Source organism: Lepidochelys kempii, chromosome 8 (genome assembly GCF_965140265.1).
Source record: "Lepidochelys kempii isolate rLepKem1 chromosome 8, rLepKem1.hap2, whole genome shotgun sequence".
Lineage (NCBI taxonomy): Eukaryota > Metazoa > Chordata > Testudines > Cheloniidae > Lepidochelys > Lepidochelys kempii.
Genome location: NC_133263.1, coordinates 32,665,888 through 32,687,610, shown reverse-complemented (window position 1 = coordinate 32,687,610; position 21,723 = coordinate 32,665,888). Strand labels below are relative to the sequence as shown.

The 21,723-nt window shown below is 38.9% G+C and overlaps 1 protein-coding gene across 4 annotated transcripts in view; it reads right to left on the bottom strand.

Moving 5' to 3' along the window:
- Window positions 1-21,723, bottom strand: part of RANBP17 (RAN binding protein 17) — a 276,059-nt gene that overhangs the window by 76,070 nt on the left and 178,266 nt on the right. For all 4 annotated transcript variants that reach the window (XM_073355989.1, XM_073355992.1, XM_073355990.1 and 1 more), the window contains 3 exons: window positions 16,732-16,820; window positions 8,437-8,544; window positions 3,688-3,770 (listed from right to left, as the gene is read on the bottom strand). In XM_073355989.1, the coding sequence (XP_073212090.1) occupies window positions 3,688-3,770; window positions 8,437-8,544; window positions 16,732-16,820 (280 nt within the window). The remainder of the gene's footprint in view (window positions 1-3,687; window positions 3,771-8,436; window positions 8,545-16,731; window positions 16,821-21,723) is intronic.

Sequence of the window (21,723 nt, the reverse complement as noted above, 5' to 3'; positions counted from 1 at the left end):
AATTCTTTGCTTCAGTTTTCACGGCTGAGAATGTTAGGGAGATTTCCAAACCTGGGCCATCTTTTGTAGGTGACAAATCTGAGGAATTGTCACAGATTGAAGTGTCACTAGAGGAGGTTTTGGAATTAATTGAGAAACTTAACAGTAACTAGTCACCGTGATCAGATGGCATTCACCCAAGAGTTCTGAAAGAACTCAAATGTGAAACTGCGGAACTAATAACTATGGTTTGTAATCTGTCCTTTAAATCAGCTACTGTACCCAATGACTGGAAGATAGCTAATGTAACACCAATATTTAAGAAGGGCTCTAGAGGTGATCCTGGCAATTACAGACCGGTAAGTCTAATGTCAGTACCGGGCAAATTAGTTGAAACAATAGTAAAGAATTGTCAGACATATAGAAGAACATAAATTGTTTCGCAAAAATCAACATGGTTTCTGTAAAGGGAGATCATGTCTTACTAATCTATTAGAGTTCTTTGAGGGGGTCAACAAACATGTGGACAAGGGGGATCCAGTGGACATAGTGTACTTAGATTTCCAGAAAGCCTTTGACAAGGTCCCTCACCAAAGGCTCTTACGTAAATTAAGTTGCCCTGGGATAAGAGGGAAGATCCTCTCAGGGATTGAGAACTGGTTAAAAGACAGAGAACAAATGGTAGGAATAAATGGTAAATTTTCAGAATGGAGAGGGGTAACTAGTGGTGTTCCCTCAGGGTCAGTCCTAGGACCAATCCTATTCAACTTACTCATAAATGATCTGGAGAAAGGGGTAAACAGTGAGGTGGCAAAGTTTGCAGATGACACTAAACTGCTCAAGATAGTTAAGACCAAAGCAGACTGTGAAGAACTTCAAGAAGATCTCACAAAACTAAGTCATTGGGAATTAAATTTAATGTGGATAAATGTAAAGTAATGAACATTGGAAAAAATAACCCCAACTATACATACAATATGATGGGGGCTAATTTAGCTACAACTAATCAAGAGAAAGATCTTGGAGTCATCGTGGATAGTTCTCTGAAGACGTCCATGCAGTGTGCAGCGGCAGTCAAAAAAGCAAACAGGATGTTAGGAATCATTAAAAAAGGGATAGAGAATAAGACAGAGAATATCTTATTGCACTTATATAAATCCATGGCACGCACATATCTTGAATACTGCGTACAGATGTGGGCCCTCATCTCAAAAAAGATATACTGGCATTAGAAAAGGTTCAGAAAAGGGCAACTAAAATTATTAGGGGTTTGGAACGGGTCCCATATGAGGGGAGATCAAAGAGGCTAGGACTTTTCAGCTTGGAAAAGAGGAGACTAAGGGGGATATGATAGAGGTATATAAAATCATGAGTGGTGTGGAGAAAGTGAATAAGGAAAAGTTATTTACTTGTTCCCATAATTTAAGAACTAGAAGCCACCAAATGAAATTAATGGGAAGCAGGTTTAAAATAAATAACAGGAAGTTCTTCTTCACCCAGCGCACAGTCAACCTGTGGAACTCCTTGCCTGAGAAGGTTGTGAAGGCTAGGACTATAACAGGGTTTAAACGAGAACTGGATAAATTCATGGAGGTTAAGTCTATTAATGGCTATTAGCCAGGATGGGTAAGGAATGGTGTCCCTAGCCTCTGTTTGTCAGAGGGTGGAGATGGATGGCAGGAGAGAGATCACTTGATCATTACCTGTTAGGTTCACTCCCTCTGGGGCACCTGGCATTGGCCACTGTCGGTAGACAGGATACTAGGCTGGATGGACCTTTGGTCTGACCCAGTATGGCCGTTCTTATGTTCTTATCTGTAGAGATTGCGGAGACTGAGGATAGGTCTCACTCCTCCCTTGGACTTGCAGATTAGGAAATATCGGGAATAGGCTCCTCATTCATCACACTGATTAGGGACCTCCTCTATAGCTCCCAGGGCACACAGAGAACTTGCTGAAAAGCAATTACTTGTGAGAAAGGTCCTTGAAAAGGGATGAGATAGGAGGGTTGGAATGGGGAATGGATATAAATTGTATGGTGTAACACAAATGTAGTGTCTTGGATCCATTTGTCCATGTTATTATTTCCCAGGCACGGTAGAAGTGGGCCAGCCTGTCCCCAAACTGAGGTGATGTGATTAGGATGTTTACAACTGGTCTGCTGGTCCTGACATGCTAGTCAAATAGGCTGTCTGCTCAGTGATGGAAGAGGATGGAGTGGCTGAGTAAAACTAGACCCTGAAGATTGCCTCTTGTGAGATCTATTCCTTTCCTGGGGCAGCTTGCCTTGGTTGGTAAGGTGTCTGTCTAAAATATCGCTGGGTAACAGTATTTCTGCTGTTGTTGCCCAGTAAATTGGCAACTTTTTGAGGCTTTGGCATAAATTTCCGAAGAGCACATTTGTTGCACTCAAGTCTTTAAAACGAACGCAAGGTCCTTTACACTTTGTTGTACATCTGGAGACAATGATGAATTATGCAACCACAATGCTTTTCTCATCATGATTGCTGTAGCCACAACTTTGGAGGCTGTGTCAAATAAGTCTAGGGCTGACTGCAGTGATGTCTTGGACACCAGACTGTCCTCCATTACAAATGCCTTGAAGTCCTCCCTAGAAGAATTGGGCAATCGCTCCATGAATTTTGTCGAAGTCCCAATTTACAAAGTTATATCTTGAGAACAATGCCTGTTGATTTGTGATTTCCATTTGTAAGAAGGTCAAATAAACTTTTCTGCCTATGAGATCCAACTTCTTTGCCTCTTTGTCTTTGGGAGTGGATTTGCTTTCTCTTGACAGGATTTCTCACTGGCTGCTGACTAGTACCATAGCTGCTCGAGCACCCGTGAGGGAGCTGGACCTTTGACCTATTCCTTGGTATTGAGACAACATCGAAAGGCCGCCTCTGAGTCCTGCTGAGGAACACTGGCACTCTGAGGCTCCAACGATGGCTGAGGGGCTGGTCTCATCCCTGGTGCTGTTTGAGTCTCAAATCCCTCGCTACCTGTGTCCTTTTCTTGAAGGACTTACAGATAGAGCACTTGTCCTTAATGTGCCTCTCTCTCAGGCACAACAAACACTGCATATGGGGATCATTATGTGGAATAGTCCCTTCACCCCACTGCCCACGATGGGCAATGTTCAAATCCTGGGGAAGGCATTCCACCAGGAAACAACAGCTAAGTAACCTCACTAACTAACCTAAGGTACTACTAATAAACCACTAACTAATCCTTTAGAAGAAGTTTTCAATAATTGAGAGAAACAAAGGGCAGTGTGAAGAAACACTACCCAGAGCACTCCAACTCTAGCTGCGAGCAGTGCAAAGGAACTGAGAGGGGCTGGGGCAGCAACACTGTTATATAGCCAGGGGAGGCATTATGAGGTAAAGGGCACAAGTGCTGCCTCTACTGGTACTGCTAAGCATTTTTCTCTGGCTTTGGTGGTCTGGGAGTGCACACGTGTGTGTGGAATGCATGGCTGCAAGAAACAAATGACGTAAGTAGTGCACTCCATGGTGTATGGGTATACTGAGCTCCTAAGGTATGTATCAGACAAGGAGTATAGCATAAGGTGCTGATATTGGCCAAAACACTTCATACTCCTGTTAACTGTTCACAAATACATCAAGGATCAAGAGAATGAAAGTAATGGGGCACAAAACAGTCAAAGAATTTATATTGCAAAGAAAACATTAAACAGATACCTACCGTAAGTGCAAATCATTTTACTAGCTTCTCTGAAGAGAAGAATTCCATTAGGAGACGATACATCAAAATTTAAACGCTGTGACCTAAAAAATAACGGCAAAAATATTCACATCATTACAGTGGGAAAAAATTAGCAATGTGCTCATTCCTAAAAACAAACAAAAAACTGGTGGTAATGCTGCTGAAAAGGATCTGGGGGTTATAGTGGATCACAAATTGAACAAGAGTCAAGAATGTGATGCAGTTGGGAAAAGGCTAATATTCTTAGTGGTATTGACAAGAATGTTGTATGTAAGACATGGGAGGTAATGCTTTACTTGGTGCTGGTGAGGCCTCAATTGGAGTACTGTGTCCAACTCTGGGCATGACAATTTAGGAAAGATGTGGATAAATTGTAGAGAGTCCCAAGGAGAGCAACAATAATGACAACAGGTTTAGGAAACCAGACCTATGACGAAAGGTTAAAAAATCTGGGTGTGATTAATCTTGAGAAAAGGAAAGCTTAAGAGGAGACCTGGTAACAGTCTTCAAATATGTTAAAGGCTGCTCTAAAGATGAGATGGATCTATTCTCCATGTCCACTGGAGGTAGGACATGAAGTAATGGGCTTAATCCACAGCAAGGGAGATTTAGGTTCGATATTAGGAAAAACTTTTTAACTCTGAGGGTAATTAAGCTCTGGAACAGGCTTCTAAGCAAGGTTGGGGAGTCCCCAACAGGTTGGGCAAACACCTGTCAAGGATGGTCTAGGCTTACTTGGTCCTGCCTCAGTACAGAGGGCTGGACTTGATGACTTCTCAAGATCCCTACCAGCCCTACATTACTATGATTCTAATAATAATAAGCTTTCAAATTCCTAGTGAGCACCTTTGGCTTATTTGCAGTTCAGAGGAATGCTACAAATTCTTCCTAATGCAAACAATTAGTTTATACTCTTACTTAAGCTACTATACCCCAATAGCTTATTTCATCAGTTAATTCCCACTAGGAATTCAATTACATAAATGCATCCTCTACATGGTGGGGTAATGTGCACTTATGGGGGTGTGATTTCTAAAGCGCACAAATGTGCTGCACATTAATTAGTCCATGTAGACCGTGTTAGTGTGCACTAAAGTGTTAAAGCACACTAAGGAACCTTTGGTGCACACCAAACAGGGTCTACATGGGCCAATTAATGCTAAACATGTTGAAATCACACACCTGTAAGTGGGCATTACCCCATCTTGTAGAGAAGCCCAAATGTAAGCCAGATGCAAGAGCGCAGTTCATAACGAGCATCTACACATGCTTATGCATGTACTCAGACCTGAAAGAGATCACACCATAGACAAGTCTCACCTCTGCTTGTGCTGTTACACCATCTCCATAAGTCAGAAATAGCTATTGTGTACTCAATATGGATATGAACACTGGGAGAGCAAGCAAAGTTTTCATCAATGCCCTCCCCTGGGAGAATCCAAGGAGAAAGGTAGCTTTACGGTAAAATTTTCAAAAGCCCTTAAGTGATTTTGAAGACTAAGCCCTATTTTCAGAAGTGACTTAGCACTTAGGTTCCTAAGTGTAACTGTAAGTCAACAAGAGCCTATAAATCACTTCTGAAAATGAGCCTAGGGTCTTGTGATCTACTTCACTTTGAAATGAGAGTAGATCAAAGAGCACAAGGAACTTTCAGTGCATGGTAGCAGGGTCCACGTGGACAGCAAGTGGATGTCAGGCTACTGTGCTGTAGATTTACATCCCAGTTTGCTGTGCACTAACTGTTCATCTACACAACTCTTAGGCTCCTAAGTCATTTATACAAATTTTACCCTTAGTCTCTATTGGGAACTGCACAGGAGCCCTACCACTGAATGCACTGAATCAGAGCATCTCTTGGCTGTCCTAGTTGTGTGTCACCTATTTTTGGTCCTTTGCGGAGTGCTTGCGGGACCCTAGTGCAAAGGAAGTTGTGGGTACGTTGCTCTGCTGCAGTCCATATTTTTTCTGCCAGGATCCCTATTTACAGGGTCCATCTGGTAAAAATTTTGGGATAAATCTAGCTGCTGATACCTTAATTTACAAGAAGAAAACATTTGTACACTGAATAAAACATATGTGTATTCTACAAGCACAAAAATGATGGCTGGCTGGCAGAGGCAAAAAACCAAAACCAAATACATCTCAATATCACAGCAGCATAATGCACACACTGATACTCTGTAACATATTTTAACCCTGTCATAATGTATTGTCTAATGCATTTTAACCTGTAAAGGTTAAGGCAGCACACAAAGAAGAAATCCACCCCAAATGATGTCCTCTTAAGCAAACAATGCAGATTTTCTGAATTCCAGTAGAAGGAGGAATAGCGAGAATATGGAAAGTAGTTTGAAAAGCTGTCCCTTGCATGAGATTTATTGTTCTAGCATCACTTAGCTTTTGTTTAGTCTTATTAGTGTTCTTATAGGTTCTTTGTTAACTACCTTATCTCTGAAATAAGCTGCAGCACTGTTAAATAGTCTACAGAATATGGTGTATCACTGTATCAGGTATCAGAGATTAAACTTTTTAAAAGTACTTTATTACACTCTGTCATAAATATAAAGGGAAGGGTAATCACCTTTAAAATCCCTCCTGGCCAGAGGAAAAATCCTTTCACCTGTAAAGGGTTAAGAAGCTAAAGGTAACCTCGCTGGCACCTGACCAAAATGACCAATGAGGAGACAAGATACTTTCAAAAGCTGGGAGGAGGGAGAAAAACAAAGGGTCTGTGTCTGTCTGTGTGATGCTTTGGCCGGGGACAGAATAGGAATGGAGTCTTAGAATTTAGTAAGTAATCTAGCTAGATATGCGTTAGATTATGATTTCTTTAAATGGCTGAGAAAATAGCTGTGCTGAATAGAATGACTATTCCTGTCTGTGTGTCTCTTTTGTAACTTAAGGTTTTGCCTAGAGGGATTCTCTATGTTTTGAATCTAATTACGCTGTAAGGTATTTACCATCCTGATTTTACAGAGGTGATTCTTTTTTACTTCTATTAAAAGTCTTCTTGTAAGGAAACAATGCTTTTTCATTGTTCTAAGATCCAAGGGTTTGCGTCTGTGGTCACCTATGCAAATTGGTGAGGATTTTTACCAAACCTTCCCCAGGAAGTGGGGTACAAGGGTTGGGAGGATTTTGGGGGCACAGACGTTTCCAAACTACGTTTTCTCAGGAACCCAGATAAAGTTTGGTGGTGGCAGTGGAAGTCCAAGGGCAAAGGGTAAAATAGTTTGTACCTTGGGGAAGTTTTAACCTAAGCTGGTAAAAGTAAGCTTAGGAGGTTTTCATGCAGGTCCCCACATCTGTACCCTAGAGTTCAGAGTGGGGAAGGAACCGTGACACACTCTTACCATGATAAAAAGAGGAAATTAACCTACACAAACAATAGGTAATGTCACAGCAAGCCAATCCACAAATGCAAAAGACACTGAGAACTGACCTGGAAGTTCTGTATTGACATTCAGGGCTTAAACTCCAGTGATACTCACTAACTTTGCTGGGGGTAGAGTTGAACTTTGTAGAACCAGTGGTCCATCATTCAGTTAAACTTTTTTTGTTTTGTTTTAAACAGTTTTTTATCTGTTTGCTTTTAAAGATGAACTTGCAAGGGAAAAATAGAACCTGAGGAAAGCACAGATTTCTCTGATGAAAGCCTCATCTTTACAGGTCATGGAGGTCTCCAGCAGAGAATCATTCTAATCCCCCTGCTCCCTTTCATTTTCCCCTTCCAAAGTCTCTTCTCCCTTTGGGCAATCCTCTTAGCATCTGCAGATTCCATGAGGATATCACAAAATGCTCTTGTTCTGTGGCATCCCAAACAACAAGACTCACCTAGGGTATGTCTACACTGCAATTAAAAACCTGCAGCTGGCCCGTGCCAGCTGTCTTGGGCTAAGAGGCTGTTTAATTGTGGTGTAGACATTCGGGCTCAAACTGAAGCCTGGGCTCTAGGACATGTCTACACTGCAATTAAACAGCCCGAGACCCATGAGCCCTAGTCCGCTGGCATGGGCCAGCCACGGATTTTTAATTGCAGTGTAGACATACCCTGCAACACATGCAATCCAGGGTATTTACATCAGATCAGAAAATCATTCTGGGATCTCTTCCATGAGCCAGCAAGTGCCAAGAGGATTTCACGGAGAGGGAAACATTACATAAAAGTTGGTTAGAAATACTGTTGTCCGAGATACCCTTCTTCTCCAGTCTGAATAACTGAAGCATTCAGGATACAAATGTACCTGGAAATTGTTTTTTCTTTGGAGGGGAACTGTAAAAGTAAGTTATAAATATGTAAAGCCACATTTAGTGTTACTTAGAGATTGCAGGGAACACAAGACAGAAATTAGTGTACTATTTTCAGTGATCTCCATTAAAAAGTCAATGTTTAACTATGGTTACCACATCATGGCAGCTGAGATGCATCTGAATTATTTCAGTCTATTTTGAATAGTAAATAAATGCAGTATCACAGATTATCCTGTGTTGCATCTTTAAGGGTTGACTTTTTAATGGCTACCATAGTAGCAAATCAAAACAAGAACACTGGTGGAGCTGTGGTCTCCCTAGTTCTTGTTCCATAGCACAGTCCGAAAAGACATTAGTGAGAAAGTTAAGAAAGTCAGGATACCTCAATAATGGGCATGATATAAAAATGTAGACAGAACGAAGTCTTGCAAACTACAGTGCCACTTATTGTTTACCCAGCTCTCACATGATCATTACCTGTTTTGCAGGAGCTCTGCCATAAGCTTCAAGATAGGAGTTGTACATGCTGCTTCACGATACCACAGCTCAATAGCTCTTTGTAGAATGGGAAGGTATGATGTGTATCTTTCATAAAATGGGTTAAAGAATGCAAATACCCAAAATTAATATTTCTCAGATTAACTTTACCTCAACCTCACTATGGTAAGTTGGTGAGCCAGGTACATAATTTTACCAGTTTGCCCTAGCTGAGGCTCTGAACCCATACATCCAAGTTTGTCAGTGCCTGGAAGAATAAATCCCTTGGAAATCCAAAAAATTAAGTACAAAATAGGTCAGTTATTGAAAAAATCATATTTGGAATATATACAACTGGCATAATTTCAGGCAAATGAAAGAGTTTTGTGTGTGTACAGAAAATTAACTTCTGGGCTCTCTCCAATTCCCAGCAGACAATGTGTTCATACACTCCCCGCACCCACCATAACTGGTATTAACTGGCATCCTGGCTGGCAGTCTCTACAGGAAGCCAAGGACCAAATAGGCCACAGAGTCTTAACTATTTTCTCAGCCACAGAGGTGAAGGGAACAACCTTTCCAGTATGTCTGTTAGACTTACCACAGGTCAGTAGGATCAGGAAAGACGGTAAAAGTTTCTGTTATATTTGCGCGGGAAAGATTTCCTATTGTCTTTTCTGGAGCTGCTCTGGGGGGTCTTTTATCTGCTGGGGATTTGGGGAGGGGTTTTGTTTTGTTTTTTAAATGACAGTACTTACCCAAAAAGACATTTCACTTTAAATGGGAGAAAAGTTAATCAAGCCTTGGAGTGCCCTGCCTTGAGTCGATAGTGCCCTTCTGGTGGAGACTAATGTCATCATACGTGGCACTGCTGCTGAATGATATTGCTGTCTCTGAGAAGGAAAGCATTTTGGCTAATTCTGTCTGTTTGTCCTAGTACTCTGGAGAGTTTTTGCTGCCATCTGCCTGAGGCTCTGGAGGCATAAGCAGTATATAGCAGAAGAGCCTGATATCTCAAACACTCTTTAAAGAGTTACCTCTGTCCCATTCTAGGAGTTCTTTTCTTTTTATCAGACTTAGCATGGTTGCATCCACCATCAAGATTTCTGTAACAAAATAATTGGGATTCAAATCCGACAGCCACCTTCTGTACATAAGTAACATAACATGGCCAAATACCCTCTGGGGCATACACATCATTGCCATATCTTCGGCTACTTTCATAAATCTGTCAACATCACCTTCATTTTATTGGAAATACTTCCCAACCAGACCACTCTCACCCAGACACTGGCTAAAACGTTCAAAATGATGATTGGGAGGGATAGGCACATAAAGTTGGGTGGTATCTGAATACAGAAGGCACCCTAATTCATACTTCCTCACTGCCACTCCCAGTGGCCTCAAATATGCAGACAGGACCAAGATGGAATCTGCAGAACCCCATATGAGAGTGCCCTTGGATAAAAGTAATTGCTCAAAGCTACTCGCTGGGCTCTCTCCAATAGAAAAGATCAATGTCACTTGACAGCATCCCCACAGAGTCCCCTGGAAATGCATAAGCAAGTCAACTGTATCAACGGCTGCTGACAGGCCCATTATTATCAGCATGGACACTTCATCTTCATCCACCACACAGAGAAGACCATCTCCCAGTCTAACTGGAATGTTATCTGTTTAACAGATATTTAAAGGATCATGATTCTAGATAGTGTGAGAGTTGTCCTGGCACAAACTTTTCAATATAATCTGAACCATAGCCACAGCCCGTTATCAACACCAACCCAGCCCTTCTTCCACTGAGAATAAGTCAGAGGGCAAGGCCTTAGAACAGGAGTTCTCATACGCTTAGCGGAGCATGCAGAACGCCAACCCCTACCATTCACGCTCACACTGCAGCCCTGTGAAAACTACAACAAGAGTTTACATGGAAAAGTAACATTAGGAAAATATTCAATGTGTTTCTACTGGTCTTTTAATATAATTTAGCAACTGAAAATGGGGTGGTGAGACAGTGCTATGTGCCCAAGCTGTCTCTGGGGGCTTTTTGGAGCACCAGTGGGGGGAGCAGCTTTTCACCAGAGTTTCTGAAATGCTGCTGAACAGTTTGCTTTTGAATTTAAACCATATTCAGCACCACTTCAACTGCACTTATTGCTGAAACCCATTGTGAACAAAAGCCACTTTTGTTAGTGTATTCAAAGCTGTAGCTGAGCACTTGTGAAATCTTTGAATTCTTCTAAAACTGTATCAGCCAGCATGCTGGAGATAGACAACTGGGCATTCTGAGCTGGCAACCCCATTATATAAACGGGGATGCCACAACTCAAAAGTTCAAGTGTCACATCTACATCCATTGGCAGAAACCAGGTTTTACAAAACTTGGGGTCAACAAAAATATTTCCATGATTTATTATTTTTAAAAATTCCAGTGAAAACAGTTTTGACTTGTTTTTAAACACCCATCTGCAGTGTTTATATTCTCAAACATTGTGGAATCCTGCTAATTCACGAAGTGAAACTGACAAACTGATTTTCATTGTCCAAGGTGAGTGAAATGCAAACAGCAAAGGATCTTTGGGACAGGGACCATGTTTTTGGTCTGGGTTTGTATAGCACCTAGCACAATTGGATCTTGGTCCAAGACTAGATCTCATAAGTGCTACGGTCAGACAAATAAATAATAAGAGGGCAATATAAAATAAAATCAGCTTTAGTACGCTAATGTACACAAGTGACCATCATCATAGAATCTATCAACACAAAGGGCACTAAGGGGCTCCCTATGACAGGCTAAAGACTGGATGCAGAGGAAAGGCTGGTTGCTTAAAGGAAAACCTTATACTGCCTCTGCGGATACAGGACTGAAATATATAGAACTGATTGTTTAGTTCTTCTAAATGAGCACTTATAAACTAATTGGAAAAAAATATGAAAATTTAATACTTTAAAAACTATAATGGTTTTAAATGGGAAACACTACTGCTTATGTAAAATTGTGAGTATTTTTCTTGACTAATCCTCTGCATACAGTCTTATAAAATGTCTCTGCCCGTGCATATGGAATTATTGTTTTAAGGATACAGGAGATGAATCTTTAGATATTTATTAGAACAGTGATTAAAAACAGAAGCATATTGGTTATTTAAAACAAAATGTTCCAAACCTACTTGTAAGTTCACAGAATCACAGAATATCAGGGTTGGAAGGGACCTCAGGAGGTCATCTAGTCCAACCCCCTGCTCAAAGCAGGACCAATCCCCAATTTTTGCCCCAGATCCCTAAATGGCCCCCTCAAGGATTGAACTCACAACCCTGGGTTTAGCAGGCCAATGCTCAAACCACTGAGCTATCCCTCCCCCAAGTTCACATAAAGAAGGGGCACATTCTCAAACAAACATCAACATAAGAAAGGGGATTGTGTGAATGACTAGTAGAGAGGAAACTCCAAACACAGATCCCCATCTTTTTTATATACTAATGCTACTTTAGCTTTACTGACTAAAACCCTGAGTCAGCCTAATAAGGTAATTTAAGTCCGGCAAGACAGTTTCTTACTACAAACTTGCTTATGTCACAGGAATTAAAGCTCATTAAATAATTGATGTCAACTGAAAGGAACAGCTGAAAAATTTACCAAGGGGATACCCGACTAGTTTTAAGAAACACTGATCGAGAGTAACAACATAGCTGGGTACAGCCCTGATCCTGCACCAGCTCCCCACAGACAGACCGGGGAACTTAAACTTCAGCTTGCTGTCACTTTGGAGTAATACAGGTAATACACTCACATTTTACAAACATCGTCTTGAAGTCAATAGCAAAACAAAATATTTTATTAGTGGGATAATCTCCATTAATGAAAATGGATTCTGATTTTACTCTAAACAGGACATGCTTTTATAGAAGGTTTCACCTGCATGTTCAGGCCTGCCCTACAAATTATACAAACCACATTTCTGAATATAAAAAGCATATCAACTTTCAGAAGCTGTAATACTGGAATCATCATTGACAACTTGACATATCAATATTTCAGGAAGAATAAATGACTTTCATATCCAAGATATTTATTTATTTATTTATTTTTGTATCATCTACTTATTCATCTTTCATTAATGGAATTCTCTGGGAAGATCCTGAACGTAACCATCGGAAACTGCTTAAAAATCTTTGGAAATATTTTAATAAAGCCTTCTGAAAGATTGAATAATACAACTTTTAAACAAAATTTGCTATTATTATAAATATTTGCTCTTCATCCCTTGCCCAGAGGAAAACAATAAATCTTGTCTCAACTGAATGAACACCATTTATCATATTCATTTTCCTGTCAATACAATTATGAAAAGCCTTTGGCCTTTTTCCAAGGAGCCTGATTTGCTACAGAAACTCAATTAGTATAAGCAAGCCTGCGACAAAACAACCCTATTTGGCAATCTAACACAGCTTTCAGCATACTGACAATTCACCTCCAAATCATGACCCTAATATCATCATAATCTATGGTAAAATATAGGACACAACAGTTTTCAGATCAAATACAAAACCAAAAGATTTAAAATAATTCATTTCTGCTCATTTCTGCCATCTACTGGACAAAAGTAAAATTCCACATACTTCTTCAAAATCAGAAACAAGACAGAGGAAAACTATGACCTAAAACTGGAACAACTTAAAAAATTCAAGGTTTGATCCTCAAAAGTTCACTATATGTGTAACTCTCTTGAAATAAATGGGAAGAGATTAGAATCAAAATATTTCCAGCCACACTTGAGATAAAGTATTATATTAACCAGTGAACTCTTATACCACTGATTTAAAATTAACGCTTCCAAACAACCTCCTTTATTTACCTTAATAACATCTTATATTACTAAACTAACAATTTTCTCTTGTCTATTTATACTGCTTATTTGCTGCATTTCTCTAAGTTTAGGTAATGAATATCACCTAAGTCAGTTTAATTTTTGTTTATAGTTAGTTTCACTTCAAGGTTTTCAAACCAGGGGAATATTTGTTTGAAAACAACTGTTACTATTAGACTTGGGCAGTTATAATTGTAGCATGTCCACATATACAATTCAGCACTTAAAGGTTATTAATTTATATACTACAATGTTAATTAAGTATAAAAATCCCTATCCAAATTAAAAGAAAACTCTTTCACCCCCCACCCCAACACATACCATTGTAGCTTACACCCTTTAGACCCAGTAAATACGAGTTGACATGATGGCAGTTTACTCTGCTATAATACTGAGATCAATATGAGGATGGAGCTGGACCCCAGCAGAAGCTAAATGCACTGAACAGAAGCATGAATTTGTTTGTTTGTTTACAGCCAAAGGTGATAGGGGAATATTTTCTGTGTCCGTGTGTACAGATATGCTTGGAAAAAGAATCAACTGAATACAGAAAACGAGGGGATTCAGAAAAGCCTTGGACAAATTAATTCCTCTTACTGTGTATATATTAATCTTTTTATTGTTTAGGTCAATTAAAGGAATGCTATCTGGCAGTCCAAATAAAAAGATCCAGGGTTTGTTAAAAAAAAGTTAAAAAAAGAAATTTAATATTAACTATGGGTGTTCAGGAAATTAAAAACAATGGAAACAATCCTGGATTCAGGTGTGGAATGGAGCAAATCGGTTCAAAAAAAGAATTAGGTTAATGGAGGATAGGTCCATCCATGTTATTGCCTTGTTCCTTTTGGAAGACAGGATACTGGGCTAGATGGACCATTGTTCTGACTCAGCATGGTGATTCCTATGATATGTTGACCCTCCAGGCATGGATCTATCTTTTGGAAAGAGAGTGGAGATCAGCCACCCCTATACTGCAATCCCTTCCACCATTCCTGGTCCCACAGAGGGAGCTTTGCAGTTTTGCACAGGGAGAGAACATGGGACTGACAAATGAGAACTGCATAATACAACCAAAGGCTCCGTTTCCTTTCTTGCACAGCCCTTCGTAAAAAGGCTAGGTCCTGGGATAGCCACAGGCTGGAGAGCCCCCGGCAGTATGGTTCCACAGGAGCAGCCAGACAGGAGAGTAGGGCTCATTAGGGTACCAAGGAGATCTGTGGATTTCTGAGCAGTGGATGACCCTGGTCATTCTGCAAAGGGGTAAAAACTTTGTGATCACCACCAATAGAATGACCTGAGGAAAACTCTGGCTGGAATTCCTCTCCTAACCCCAGAGGTTTCCTTGTAGGATACCTCAATCTGGCTCTGTCTGAATTTATACATTTCCCTATACTATTTGCAGTGCAAACATTGCCACACTTCGAACAGGAGTAGAGAAGTTACAGTAGGTTATTTTACCTCTTTCTTTGACACTGATGTGATCTCTGCTGGAATACCTCGTCCAGTTCTGGTCCCCACTATTTGAGAAGGATATTGATAAATTGGAGAGAGTTCAGAGAGGAGCCACGAGAATGATTAAAGGATTAGAAAACATGTCTTACAGTGTTAGATTCAAAAACTTCAATCTATTTAGCTTTACAAAGAGACAGTAAAAGGGTGTCTTGATTACAGTCTGTAAGTATTTACACTGGAAACAAATATTTAATAATGGGTTCTTCAATCTAGCAAAAAAAGGTATAACATGATCCAATGGCTGGAAGTTAAAGCTAGACAAATTCAGACTGAAAATAAAGCACACATTTTTTGAGAGTGTAATTAACCACTGGAAAAATTTATCAAGGGGAGAGGTGGATTCTCCATCACAGACAATTTTTAAAATCAAGACTGGCTGTCTTTCTAAAAAGATCTGCTCTAGGAATTACTCTGGGACAGTTCTAAGGCCCACGTTAAACAGGAGGTCAGACTAGATGATCACAATGGTCCCCTCTGGGCTTAGAATCTATAAACATTGGCTTAATGCAGAGGAAACAGAAAATGAAACTTATTGAAAATTAAATTGATAGTACCGGTGATCTCTCTTTCCTGCCCATGCTGAACAAAATATAAAAAGTAAACTTTAGAATTTTAAATTTCTTTCAGGTTTAATAATGTAAGTGTGACAGTGTCTGTTATAAAATTTATATGCTTACATCCTGATTTTAGTAGTTTGTGGCTCCATCTTTTACTATTGAAATTAAATGGAGTTTTCCATTGATTTAAAAAAGAGTTAGGATGAGGCCTCTTATTATCTCAGGCCTTGATTCCACAAACTCTCTCACTTGAAAGGAAGCAAGGTTCTTGAGAATGGCTTGATCCCACTCCCATGTGAGTCTGTCCATTGATTTCAATGGAAGTTGGACAGATCCTAACAAAGGCTCAGCCTTTCTACCTTTTCGCCCATATTCAACTATATTCCTGGTCACAATTCTAGAAAGATATACTGTTATGTGTTCTCCAAACAGATTATCAGTGTATAGTAAACTTTCAGCATTTGTCTAAAATTATCCCATTTCAAAGCCCCCTGTTTTTAATAAAGCACAATATTGTATTTGTATGTTATTTTACCAGTATAATAAACAAATTTACAGCAATCATGCATAGTAGGTCTAAATCATACAAACTGTTATACTCATCTCACTATATATTGGGATAGTGAGTTGATTAATATGATTCTATGACTGAAATGACAAAATTTATGACTGATACACTTATTAAAAAACATCAAAGACCTCCCTGTTGTATTAACAAAATACCAGTGTGTATTATTAGATACTTTAGCACAGCAGTAAAAAAGTATACCAGTATATTAAAACAAACACAGTAGTCCTGATCTTTGCATATTGAGAAAAACTGTAACTCTAGATTACCATTTATTTTTGCAATATAGCTGTTGTCTTCTCATCAAGACAAGTGTGTGTGTCATGATATTAATAAAACTGACGTAAGTGGATACTTATTGGCTAAATGAAAGACCAGATCATACTAGATACAGAGGTCCCCCTGGATTAACACTTGGGAAGCAACATTTTTTTTTAGTAATCTTTGCTGTCATTTTTAACCAAATGTAGGTACATTATATTTTGAGTTTGAGCCAACGCATGTTTATGGAAACATCACAGGCTTGGGGTGGGGAGGGGAACCATTTAGATATATTTTCTGAGGTATTAATGTGATACAACGAAAAAGTGACCTCTCTGTGGTTTCTCTCCAAATGCTGCCCTCCCGGTTAACTGCATGGTTGCCATTGTGCTGTAATTTTAGCTGATTACACATTAGTTCATTTAGCTTTGTTTCCTCTTCCCCACTGTGCCACACTATTAAACTAATGCAAGGGGCCTGGTATCCCTCTGTGCACAGAGCTGGTATTGTCATAGTGTAATAAGGATACATCCAGTCAAACAGCATGGTGTAGCTGGTCTTTGTGTTCAGCGCAAAGGCAATCCCTCGAAGATCTCTTGCCAGCCCGATCAACATACGCTGTCAGTGGGAAAGAGACAGAGTAATTGATTTTCACGTTAGCACAGAGCAGATGGAGTAATAATCAGCCAATAATGACCATATATCTGATTTTGATTCATTAGTTTAACTGTCTCGCTCAAATCCTTCTCTATAGAAAACCATAGGTTCTTTATAAAAAAAAAAATCTGCCCAAGTTTTATGGTAGTAAATGCTAATAAAATGCTTAGGGAACATTTTAGGTTACTCAGTTTACTGTACCTTTGACTAAGGCAAACTAAAACATAATATACGAATGCTGCATATTAAAGTTTAAAAGTGCTTCTTGCATGACTATATTAAAATAACAACACTAATAATAAAAAGTTAACTTGAGCTGGCATTATTTTATGTAAGGTATAAGACTAATTGATACTCAAAAAAATTACTGTTACGGTTATATTGAGACTTCTATTATACTCTATTTTCATATACTTATATCTTTCTGAAAAAAATCTTTTCTGATATCATTTTCCAAGTTAGGTCTCAGTCAAAAAATAATTTTTTTAAAAATTTTGAGCAAAACCATTCACCCATTCTTAGTAAATGCTGTGACAGTAAAAAATATACTTCCCCCACCCCGTAAAAATATTTTAAAACTGTTTTTGGGGTACAGACATAAATGAAAAGCAGCTGCAAGTTCCCAGGTGGTAATCCTCATAAAGGACTGATTTTCAGGTAAGTAGTGTAAATTTTAAGAATTAACAATTATAAGTGAATGAAAAAATAATTTTAAACATACACTACATGAAATTTCCACTCCAGTTAAAATTCCATACTGATTAGTGGAATACTGAGCAACAGAAACATGCAGTATCAGTGTTAGTTTGGTGTTGTAGGTGTGGTTTGTATTTCTGCTCCATTATGAAGTACCATATAACTGCAGGGTTTCACTAAACAATTGTGGAAGCACACAGAGAAACCAGTAGGGGGGATTAACGTGCAAATCTTTTTTCATTTTCGTAAAAATATCAAGAGAAACTAAATATAAAACTTTCAATAAAGTAGTATTTGGCAACAATGTTAAATATTCGTAAGTCCAGATATGCAAAAGGTAAGGATCTCATACTAACTTTAACCTACCCACATAATGAATGGAGTGCTGCAAATTACTTGTTATGCTACTAAATGTTACTTTACACAAGGCCTGAATTCTACTTTCAGATATGCACGCACTAGTCCAATTGACTTCAATGGGAGTTGCAGAGGTTTTTCTGAGGGTAAATTGGGCCCTATGTGAAACATGGGTAAATAAAGGTTACTATGAGAACCTTACCATTTGGATTTCCTGGTTTTTGAGTGTGCAAATGACCTGAACATCCGAGATGCTCAGAGCCCTCAATTCTCATAAACTTGAGTTGAGGTTACCTCACAAGAAATGCTCAGCATCATGCAGAACTGGGACCTAAAATTATAATATTAACATGACATTCACCTACATTTTGGCATTTAATATCTTTATTCTTCCATGTGGAAAATAAGCGTTTAGCAGATGTGTGGCCTATGTAAAAAAACTTCATAACCACACTGCACTTCTCCTACTAAACAATACTAAGGTGCAATATCAAAAAAGGATATATCCACATCCAGCAATGCAGGGTGAAGGTGGAGGATTCGAGAGTGATCTCGGCTCTTTTGCCCACCGTAGCCACAGAAAGAAAAGGTCCATAAGCAAGGCTGACTATCAGGAATGAAGGTCAAAGGAAAAGTAGGGGTCTCTAGAAAGACTCCTAAGATATTCAGCACCTCATTTGAACTTGGCTTTGTTTGAAGTCAGGCAAAAATAGGAATGAGCCCATGGTCAGATGCTTGTGAGACAGGGACTACACATACACACACAACTGACCAGTCAACCAACCCTGAAGTACATATTCATTGATTTAGAAAAGCAACTGTTCTTTGAAAAACATTCTTTCTGGTAAAATATTTAGGAAATGTCTGGGTAGCAAGACATACAGATACCTGATAAATGGGGGCATGTCACACTTAGAAAGCGATGACACAGTACCCTTCTACCAGAGGGCCTTGAAACTGCAGGTCATTTCACATGCCACTGATCTTCAGTACTAAAGAACAACTGAGTGATTTGAGAAAAGCCACTGAATTTCTTTGGTTTTAGAATCTTTACTTTCTACTACTATCATTATATAAACACCATACACTGTTATCTATACTATTCTTAATATATACTACTCATCTTTAATATATTACACATTCTTAGTATATAAAGTCCCACTAAACTCAATGGTGAAGTATTATTCACTGGAACTAGACTTTGTATAGTAGTAATACTGAATATGTACACTGACGCCAAAACTGCTCATACAATGACACCTCAACCACATAGTGTATCCAGGTAAAATCCTGGCCCTTTCACCTAAGATCTTGTGCTCACTGCAGTTGAGTTTTACACAGGTGTGGCAGAACACGGATTAAACTCCCAATATATTCTGGTTTATTAGCCCATTACGAATTTTCAAATGACAGTGGGTGTAAAAATTGTTAAGAAAAATAGTAAACAACACTATATACTTAGACAGCACCTTGTGGGTCTTCATCCTGAGGGTTCCTAACATGCTTTGTAAATGTAACAGAATAAAATACAAGCAGCATATAAAAGGATCACTTCATTCACAGCTGAAATGCAGTCATATCTGGGTGCAAGGTGACAGCTGTTTAGCAGCACACAGCAACACTAGACAATACCTTAGACTCAGAAGCAAAGAATACTGTATCCGAGAGAAATGGCAGGGGAATTTTAGGTAGTCAGAATGCTGGCTTATAAACTGATTTTCATACTAATGAAATAACTAGCCTGCTTCAAAGTATTCTTCCATCCACAAACCAAAAAATGGTAGGTCTACTTTAGAGTAATTTAAAGGTCTCCCCCCCCCTTTTTTTTAAAAAATTCTGACATTATGGTTTAAAATCCTAAAAAACATTATTTTCTGAATTTCTAAATGGAAAAGAACGGAACATTTAAATATTTGTAAGGGGAAAAAAGCCCAAACAGGAATTGTGGCTTGACAGCGGGTGCCAAGTTTCTGACTAATGCACTTTGAAACAGACGAGATACCACTCACGCCACCCACCCCCAAAATGGGGTTTGTAATGGAAAGTCTGACAGACCCTTAACTACAGTGGCACTACTGGGTGCAGCTATAATATTATCCTCATAATTCTACTATATAATAACAATGAAGAAAAAAAGGTGAAGGGTCATTGTGCTTTGTCTTTAGAATTAAGATGGCTGTCTTCATCCTTACAGCATACTCTTAATTCTGGAGACACGTCTTAATAACCTCTAAATAGTTCCAACAAAAGAGCCGTGTCAGAGGAATGAGCAGGCCCCAAGGTGTTTCAACTGGAGTGTTTTCATCTGCCTTTATTGCTCTATCCCTCTCCAGAATTAAGGCAATAACCTGTGATAAATTATTCAGGAACTGCTACAGGGATCAAAGCAAAATCATTCTGTTAAAGTGCTGTTTGCAACATTTGGCACTTAGTGTGAAAACTTTTAATGTGTGCTAGCTGAAAATCAAGGATTTTAAATAATTTAACAGTATGGAGTTTTTACGAACCAGCTAAAGATAGCATGTTGCTATTTAACTGCCCTTCTTCCTCCGATACAGTTTTCATTCATTCCTATCAAAACTGAGGATGTCATAACTCACATAAAAGCACCACTGAGGTTCAGTCTAGCCAGTCAATATATTACTTAACTGGAATGTCAGGGCAAATCCAGATATTTTTGAGAGAAAAAAATGACAGTAGTTTTAATACTATCGTTCCCCCCCCACCCCCCTTCATTTCAAAAATGGAAAAAAGCTCATGGTAAATACTAGTTTATAATTGAAAATAATTGAAGTCCTCTTCAATTATATTAGATTTCACTGGAAAACAAACCTAAATGTATGTTTTATACACAGGTTTGTTAACCACAAATGTATTTCAATGAGGAAGAGCTCCCTTGTTGTGATCATTTTTCAGCTGCATACTTCAGAAATATAAAAAACCAGCCAGTTAGAAAATCCTAGTAAAAGCCACAAATTAAATGAATTTGGCAGTCTTGGGCCATTTTCATGGTGATATTTTAACAGTGTCACCTCCCTGTGGATTGGAATACTAAACATTTTATTGAAGAAGAGAACTGAACTGTTTTTGTTTCCAGTTCTTGCACAATGAAGTACCTGAAAGCACTTTGCATGTATTATTTATTCATCATGATAGAAAAATAGCTGTAACATAAATTATATTTAAAAGAATTTAGAGCAAAAGTTTTGTTTATGATAGAGCAACAGATTTAGTTCTTTATCAGTAGCTTAAAGCACCAAGTTTCCTTTATACAAATTAGACAGATGGTGCTTACAGTAGAATTTACTAAAGGTCTGTCACAACAAATGCAGCCAAGCTGCATATTTAATCACTGCAGAACCTTGTCTACCTGCAGCTGCCAACTGCTAATCCAATTTCCCTGATAAATGTGGCAAGAGACACGATCAGCAATAAAGAGCATCTAACTCCATTTTCCTGCAGGGCGTCTTTTGATGAACATTTAGGATGGAAGAACGGAGTGCACTGTGTGGCCCTGGCTTGTGGCAGCTGCATGCATTCTGAAGACACAGTTCTCAGGTTACTCACTTAATTCTGCCACTATCATTATGTTGCTATTGATCTCAGTAGCTCTCGTCTACACAGCATTACTCTAGATGAAGCTGAATCAGGCAGTTATCATGCATCAAACTTGCTCAAAAGCCTGGAGATTTCCCTTTAATTACTTGTGATTTTATTTGCAAATACCGTTAAAGTGTAATCAAGCAGTCACTTTCCAGGGTCGTTAAGAACTTGCTAGTTTAGGGATATATCACTGGAACTCCATTAAAAT